The sequence below is a fragment of the Galeopterus variegatus genome, unplaced genomic scaffold (genome assembly GCF_000696425.1).
Source record: "Galeopterus variegatus unplaced genomic scaffold, G_variegatus-3.0.2 Scaffold1697, whole genome shotgun sequence".
NCBI lineage: Eukaryota > Metazoa > Chordata > Mammalia > Dermoptera > Cynocephalidae > Galeopterus > Galeopterus variegatus.
This window is the reverse complement of record NW_007727808.1, coordinates 5,858-14,631: the sequence shown is the minus strand read 5'-3', so window position 1 is coordinate 14,631 and position 8,774 is coordinate 5,858. Positions and strand designations below refer to the sequence as shown.

At 44.8% G+C, this 8,774-nt stretch overlaps 1 protein-coding gene across 1 annotated transcript in view; it reads right to left on the bottom strand.

Annotated features, from left to right (window-relative positions):
• The window catches only part of IDO2 (indoleamine 2,3-dioxygenase 2), a 28,612-nt gene extending 20,890 nt beyond the window's left edge, over positions 1-7,722 (bottom strand). The window contains exons 1-2 of the mRNA XM_008578488.1: positions 7,633-7,722; positions 1,895-2,014 (exon numbers count right to left, since the gene is read on the bottom strand). Of these exons, the coding sequence (XP_008576710.1) occupies positions 1,895-2,014; positions 7,633-7,698 (186 nt within the window). The 5' untranslated portion in view covers positions 7,699-7,722. The remainder of the gene's footprint in view (positions 1-1,894; positions 2,015-7,632) is intronic.
• Between the last annotated feature and the right edge of the window lie 1,052 nt (positions 7,723-8,774).

The window sequence follows — 8,774 nt, the reverse complement described above, 5'->3', positions numbered from 1 at the left end:
GTACTCGTAGATATAGACACAGCGTACGTACAGGTGTAGGTGTAGACGTAGGTAGAGGTACAAGTAGATATAGACATAGTGTACGTACAGGTATAGGTGTACATGTAGATGATATAGTTATGGGTGCAGGTATAGGTATAGAAGTAGATACATACGTGTGGGTGTTTATGCGTCATTAAGGGAGACCAGAGCACCCTACAGAGGAATGAGGAGGATAGAAGGCCTCAGCCTTTGTAGAAACTGACTCTGCTCGTCCCTTAACAAGTCAAACCCCAAAACAAGCACCAGACAGCCACCTCAAGACAGACCCAGTCATCTCCTTTAATCTGAGGAGCACTCTCTTGACCCTTATCTGCCCACAAGTCCAGGAAAGCTCCTCAGATCCACGGGGGTCTCTACCTGTGGAAAAGTCTAGATTAGTCCAGATTCAGAAAGCATTCTTATGCTCTCCACTCCTTCCTCCATGTCCCCTTGAGATAGAAATACCTGCTAAAGACGCCCTGCTTCTGTATTCATTTTCTCCCAGATTTTTAGACATATTTGGGACAGAATTGTTTCTTAGGTAGAAAACAATAAAGAGCTTTAAAGACTTTTGAATTCGAACCTCAGGTAAAATGTCCTCAGAAGGCAGGGATGGGGAGGATGCTGGAGAAGGGATGTGCTCACTCAGCTGAACATCAAGAGAGGAGCGCAGTCAAAGGCAGAGACGATCTGAGTCTGGGGCCTCATGCTCGCCTGGAGCTACCTGGACACTGCTGGAGGCTGGAGACTTCCTCTCCCATCACCCAATTTATGTTGGCCTGGGGGACTCACTGGGTTGTTCTGTTGTGTGCCTGGGTTTAAAATGTTTCAACATCAAACATAGGATTATTTGCTTACTTATTTACTTATTTAGTCAGCTTTTGTTTTTGGCAGCTGGCCAGTAAGGGGATCCCAACCCTTGACATTGATGTTATAAGCACCACATTTTAATGGAGTGACCTAGCCCTTAAAATGAAATGTATTAACACATAAAATATCTGAAGCAGCTCTGCACCTGCCTTCTTGTTCAGTTTCACGTGTCCACCTGAGAGAGAAGAGGTGGGATAAAACAGGCAAAAAAAATGGGTAGGAGCTGCGCACTCAACTGTGCAGTTCTAGAACAAGGCTACTCCCTGATTTCTGGGAAAGAGTCACTTATGAAAAAAGGAAAAGAAATAATAAGTACACTATGTCCTGAAGTTCAGGTCGAAACTATAAAAAGTTACATAAAGATTCAGAAGAGATTTAGAAGAATTATCAAGAGATGGACTAATAATTGGCTAGACAGAAAGCAGTATTAAAAAAAAAAATAAAGATGGGTGTAAATGTCAGTGTGCCCCCCAGGGAAAGAAGCCTTCCTGACATCAGAAGATCTGGGTTCTGGCTCTGGTCTTCCCACTAATTTGCTGTTTGACCTCAAACAAGGAATTTAACTTCTAAGCCCCTCGGTTGTCTGTAAAATGGGCATAGTGTGGTCCTATTTACATTATGTGACTGTGAAAAGCAACCAAAATAACTGATATGTATACAAGTATAAATTGCTGTACTTTTTGTTTTTTAATGAATTCTCAGAATCCGTGCTCCAATGCAGCTCTTCAAACATTCTTGGAAGTGGGTGCCAGAGAAAATAGATTCAAAAGCTAATAAAAGAGAGAAATGGCCATCGGTTTTTCAAAAAAAACATCTTCCTAGTCAGGATTTTAAAAATCCTTCGTTTAAAAGGGGCCTTCATCCTTCATTCAACCGATACCGAACAAAAAGAACATGAAAGAACCCATTTTCCAGGAAAACAGTGTAGTAGCAGGCAGAGAGCATTTTGCCAAGCGCAGAAGGCCTGCCGGGCCCCAGGACAGGTGACAGGGTGGCCCCTTACCTCTTCAGGCTGGGTGTTCCCCTCCTGCCAGACATACCCCATGGTGATGAAGCTCAGGACCAAGTGGGCCAGGCGCTGCTCGCGGTAACTCTTGAGGAACCGGCAGCTCAGGAGGGGCATCTGTTCAGAAGAAGTTCCAACGACCATCAGCGGAGGGGCTGGGGCGGGGGTAAGGGTTCTGTGACTTGACGAGTCCCTCGAGGGTGAGGAAGCCGGTTCTGTTTCAGGGGAGGAACTCAGAGCCCTCCCGCGTATCTGCGCGTCCCCTGGTCCTCGGTCCCCGCGGTGCAGGAGGGGTGCACGTGGCGCTGCTCGGGAACCGCCTAACCGCGCCACCGGGGCCCCAACTTGTCCCCATGGTTGGGCCAGACGCTCCTCTCCATCATGGCTAGAGTAACTCCAGATTCGAGATAATTAATCTGTTTCATATGCGTCCCCCATGGCAGCTTTTCTTTTTGGCGTCCGGTAGGTGAGGGGACCTGAACCCCTGGCCTCGGTGCTGGTGCTGGAGCACGCGCTCAGGCCCTTCCTTGCCACTGACCGGCCAGCCCCGCTCGGACGGCGACTCTTACAGTCCTGGCTGGTCAAGGTGCTTCTCCTAACCCGGTATCACCTGGCCCTGCGACAGCGCTGCGGAGGGGGCGTCACTCTGTCCACTGAACACTTGAGTCAAGTGACAGAGGTGGCCAAATCCCCGCAAAAAGGGGCCGGGTCGTCGCTGTGTCCGGACACCGCCGGCAACTCTGCTGGGTCCCCCGCCCCATGTGCCACCCGCATGCCCCACGCCCGTTTCCTCCCCGTCGCATGAGTGACTGCAGCGTCATCCGGAGGCGTGAAGGCGGTGTCGTTGGAAGCAGCGCCCGCATCGCTTGTTATCAGTGACAGTCCCCCAAGCTCCTAGTTCTGCCGGCGGCCACACCAGCCCCTGGAGCTCCGGCCTCCAGGCGACCCCGTCTCCCCTCCTCCCCGTCCCCGACTGTAGACGGACACCGGTCTGGAGCTCCCCGGCCCGCACGGCGGAGGGCGGAGGGGCGCGTTCTCGGTGGCCGCGCGGACCCTGGCGCCCAGGACAGGCCGGCAGGGCTCGAGCGCCGCCCGGCAGCTGCTGGGCTGGGCTCTCCCTCCTGTCCCGCTGGGCCGGGCTCTGCCCCCGCTGTCCCCCTGGGCCGGGCTCTCCCTCCTGTCCCCCTGGGCCGGGCCCCCCTCGGCGCCACCGCGCGGATCCGTCGTCCAAGTCCCAGCCGGCGGCGCCCACAGCCACAGGCGTTTATGAAGCACTCATTGCAAGGCTGTTACTAACGAGTGTCCAGGCGCGACGCTACAAACGTCCCGTGCAAGACTGTATTCCGTCAGAGGACAGAACCGAGACTCACGCAGGTTAGCGTGTTTGTCCGGGGCTGCAGAGCCGGGGGCTGAGCCCGGTCTCCCAGTCACAGTCCTGATGTCCCCTCGCGTCAGCACTGCCCGGGAATGTGCGAGCCATGTGCTTCGATTTAAATTCTCCAGCAGCCACACACACACACACAAAAAACGTAAAAAAGAAACACGTGACATTAGTTCCAATAATATAACTTTCCTAAGCCAATATATAAATACTACTATCAAAATGTAATCAATGTAAAAATATTGAAATATTTTTCAGTTGATCTTTTTTTTTTTTCCGAAGGCTTCAAAATCCCGTGCCTGTCTTCTTAATTTGTCCCAGCCACATTTCCAGTGCTCAGTAGCCACAGCTACCTCAGGGCAGCCGCAGGTAAAGTACTAAGGTCCAAGCTGAGAAATGCTTTTCTGGCAGCTTTCTGCACATTCCAGAGGCCCAGCCTGGCCCCTCCAAGCAGACATACAAATAATAAACAAAGGGATTAAAAGGAAAAAACAGAAACAAAAAACCAGACACACCTCTGCGGTGGGACCCTTTTCCTCCACAAGCAAAGGTGAAAACGTTAGCGACAGAGTGTGTGTCACACAGTTAATATCTCCTCAGATTAAGGTGATGAACTTGATCCCACATTTCTGTTTTATTATAAGATGGAAAGTAAGTACTTAGCAGAAAGAGTTTAGCTTCATTTCTTCTTAAAACATTTTTAATAAATATTTATAGATATAATATGTACATTTTATATAATTATACACATAATGTAGATTTATATACATTAAAGATATAGGTACTGTTATACACCTTTTTTCCAGTAAACTATATAGCAAAGATATACATTGAGAGAGGTCACAGAGACACGCATACATTGTCATTTAACAGGCTGCATAGTTTTCATTTATTTAATAAATCTACTTATTAATGAAAATTTAGGTGATTTTTTATATTTTTTCTTTTTTATTTAGCTATTATTATGCTGAAAAAAAATACTATTCTTTTTCATCTTTGCCCTTTTAAACAAGTATTTCTGTAAAATAAATGCATAAAAATGGAATGGATGGATCAAAGCAAACTGATATTTCTTTATTGGACGTTGTGAAATTGCTTGCCAGAAAGATTGCACCTGTTTGCTCTCCTGCTTTCAACGTGCTTTTGTCCCTCCACATCTGGACTAGCACTATGCTAACTTTTTAAAAAATTGCTGTCAGTATAATAGCCAAAAACAGATATTTTGTTGCTTTCACTTGAATTTTTGGTTTATTCTTGGGATTGAACATTTTTGCATGTTTATTATCAATTTGAATGTTTCTTTCTATAGCTTAATTATTTATATTCTTTGCTATTTTTTCCTATTGATCATTCACCTTATTGATTTGGTGGAACACATTTTGTGTTATGGATCTTAATCTTTCTCTGGCAGAAATGTTCTAAATGTTTCAGGGCCGGCCCGGTGGCGCACTGGAGAGTGTGCCACTTGGGAGTGCGGCGGCGCTCCCGCCGAGGGTTCGGATCCCATGTGGAGACAGGTCCTGCTCACTGGCTGAGCACGGTGCGGGCGCAACACCGAGGGTTGCGATCCCGTTGCCGGTCCCCGGTACGGGCGCGACACCGAGGGTTGCGATCCCGTTACTGGTCAGTAAAAAAGACAAAAAAAATGTTCTAAATGTTTCTGTATTTTATCATTTGCCTTTTAACATTTATTTTGAATAAATAAACATCTAAACATTATTAGATAAAATAAATAAAATAAATAAATCATCTAAACATTATTTATATTATAGTGAGACACATTGAAAAGATATATTATTAAAGAATTACTATTAATACTATTTTTGCAGGTGATTAAAAATATTAATTATATTTTATTTCTAAACCAATTTGTTCTGAATCATAAATGACTTTGGGGACATGAGCACGTAATTATTCATCTCTCGTGACAGGGCATTTGACAGGTGTGAGATTGGACTAAAAAGAGAAAGGTACTCACTGGCTGAACCTTATCTTTCTTGATGATACTCCACTAACATTTTGACAGCTCTGTGTGTTGTTTTAGGATCTATCACATCTGCTCCTCACGAGTGATTTCTAACCGACTCAGTCTCAGCCTTTGGTGGTGAAACCTGAACGTGGTTTTATCTAGTTAGATGTTTTATAAGTAATTACAAGTAGGAAGAGAGGCCAACAGTGTTGTGTTAGTTTCCTGTGGCTGCCATAATAAATTACCACAAACTGAGTGACTTAACACAGAAATTTACTTTCTCACAGTTATGGAAGATAGAAGTTCAAAAATAAGGTTTTAGCAGGGCTGATTTCTCCTGGAGGCTCTGAGAGAGAATCTTTCCATGTTTCTCACTGAGCGTCTGGCAGTTGTGCCAACAGCCCTTGGCATAGCTTGGCTTGCAGATACATCAGTCCAGTCTCTGCCCCACCTTCAAATGGTGTTCCCCCCTATGTGTCTATGTCTCTGTGTCCATATTTTCCTCTTTTTTTGTAAGGGCAACAGTCATACTGGATCTAGGGTGTACCTGATTATAGAATGACCTCTTCTTAACTTGGTTACATCTGCAAAGACCCTATTTCCAAATAAGGCCGCTTCCACAAGTTCTGCATGGACATAAATTCTGCGGTGGCACTATTGAACCAGTACAAATGTTAAGGGATTGATTTCAATGCTGTGCTATGAGGAGTCCCAAATTAAGAAGTATTTTTCTTCATTTAAAGTAGTTCAGTCAAATACAGCCTGAGGAGACGCTAGTGTGAGGGCCACAGAGTTCACAAATAGGTTTCTATTTTGTCCTCCTGCCAACTGTCCCAGATGCCCCCTTGCTTTGCTTCTGTGCTATTGTGAGGGGGCGAAGAGGGACTCCAGGGGCGTCATCTTTCACTTTGGTTGATTGCTTTGCATGGTATATAAACTCATTCCTTTATCTCACCCACAACTTTCTTAATATGGTCTAAAAATCCTTAAAGTTTTTATTCTGTTATTGGCACTTTCCCCTGTTTTCCTGGACTTAGAGATATTTTCTTTTTCTTTCTTTTTTCTATATTTCTTTGGTCATGTCAATGAAACTTTTTATACATCAAGCAAAGAAATTACTAGTTTGCTGTCTTCAAAGACATTGTGGACAGTTTCTCATTCATCTTTCACAGGGTTCTTAATCTGGTGCCTTGCACACAGTGGGCATTCAATAAGTATTTTTAAGTGAATTTGTAATTATGCATATTAAATATGAATATATCATCAAAGGAGAATTTTTTTTTTTTTTCCGTGTCCGGCAATGGATCGCAACCCTCAGTGTCGCGCCCGTACCGACCGGGACTGGCAACGGGATCGCAACCCTCGGTGTTGCGCCCACACCTCGCTCAGCCAGTGAGTGGGAACCGGTCTGTATGTGGGATCTGAACTCTTGGCGGGAGTGCCGCCGCGCTCCCAAGCGGCGCACTGTAGCAGTGCGCCACCGGGCCGGCCCCTCAAAGGAGAATTTTGGAGGGGAATTTCTTGTAGTTCTGAAATTATGTGGCACTCCACATTACTGTTATATAGCAAGAACCATGAAAGGGACACCCAAAGTCATTTAGTCCTCACGACATGAGGACTAGAGACCTCGTACCACGAGACCAGAATTTCTCCCGTTTTATAAATAAAGAAGTGGGATCACAGAGTTAAATAACTTTCTGAAGGTTACATGGCTACTAAACCAAGATTCAAACCCAGGTCTTCCTAAATCAGAATCCGTGTTCTTCCTATGACATTTTCTTATCGTTCTATGTGGGGTGATGTCAGTTTTTATGAAACCAAGAGGTTTCATTGTTTCTCACCTACTCTTACAAAAAGTTGCTCATGTTACCATATGTTGCTCATCACGTACATAAGTATATGTAAATGCTTATATGGTATTTACAGGTTGATCAGTTATTTCTGCAGAACTCATGGCCAGCCCTGATTTATAAGTCAGAAATTCAACCATTCTGTGAGTCCACCACAACAAAATCAGGGTAGACCCAGGATTGAGGACCCCGAGAATTTCCAGGTTTGTCTTTCCCAGGCTGCCTCTTCTCGAGTGGCTTGTTTACAATTCCCAGCCAGCTTCTTTAAGCAGACATTTGGTGAGTGCTTAATACACGCCCGGCATTATTTTATGCAGGCTCTGGAAGCTTTACAGAAACTTCCGTGTTGTGTCAAGAACGTGTTCTTCTGTTATTCAGGAAGGACGAGGCAGCTTTGGTGACAACCACAATGGCAGTGAACGGTTGCCCAGGTCAATTGACTCATTTTCACAAGGCAGAGAAAAGAAACTTCGTATGAGGATCAAAACAAGATGGTGAAGAGAAGGGGGTGAAGAGAAGAGTATAAAGAGGCTACCTTGTTCACATGAGTGCGAAGCTGGTGACTCTCAATCAGGTGAGGAAGGTCGTTGGCAATTTCCATCCAAGGCCTGTAAGGATCTGGAAGTTCTTTCTGCATTGAAAACAGAAGCATGTCAATATTCTAGACCTCTCTGGAAAGCACCTTCTGGGAGGAGCTGCTTTTGGATTTCAGTCTTCAGGAGAATTCCAGTCAATTCAGTTCCATGAACACGGGGAGTTCACTATATGCTAGGCCCAGAGCAGATCCACAGGTGACTAAAATACAGTTCTTGTCTTTAAGGAGCATATGGTCTAGTAAGGGAGAAGAAGTGTAGTTAGATCATACTGATGCAGGCCTAAGCTTAAGAACCTGCAAAGAAGAAGAGGTTAATTCTGTCAGCTCTTGTGTGGAACCAAAGGAAATTATGCAGAGAAATATGACAGCTGAGCTTGGTTTTGACTGAGGAAAAGAAGTGACTTTTCTCAGTGGAAATTTGAAGGAACGGTAAGAAAAGCAGAGAGACAGAAATGTGTGCTTCTTGGAACTACGTATGACTCGGTGCTGCTAGAATGCTCAAGAGAAAGGATGAGAGAAGTTTAAAACGTTAGGTCAGATGTGCTTTGTGTAGAATATACAGGGGGGGGGGGTTCTTTATGTAAGTTGGTGATATTGGTTTGATTTGAATTTTAGGAAGATAATTTTGTCAGTAGTCTTTTGAGACACACAGTCAGATTAGGAAGCCTTTGAAATACTGTTCAAGGGCTAAACTTAGGCAATGACAGTGAAGTTAGAAAGGAGAAGGTACATGTTCAAGATATATTTGAAAAATAAAATTGAAACAATGTGAGGATTAAATTTGGGGGAGGGGCATAAGGCAAGAAGATCTTTAGCCCACATAGCACCATTTGTGTGTCCATTCTGGACCTGTGCCTTAGCCAAGTAGGACATAGTCTGGGTTTCAGTTCCCCCAGCTCTAACCCAGGGGATGGCGAACTATGTTTATTTTTGTGAATTTTTATTGGAATCCAGCCACTCTCATCTGTTTACACATTGTCTATGGCTGCTTTCTCATTACAGCAGTACAGTCGGCAGGTTGCAAAGCTTAAATGACTTACTATTTGGCCTTTTAGAAAAAGTTTGCCAACCCTGATTTATCT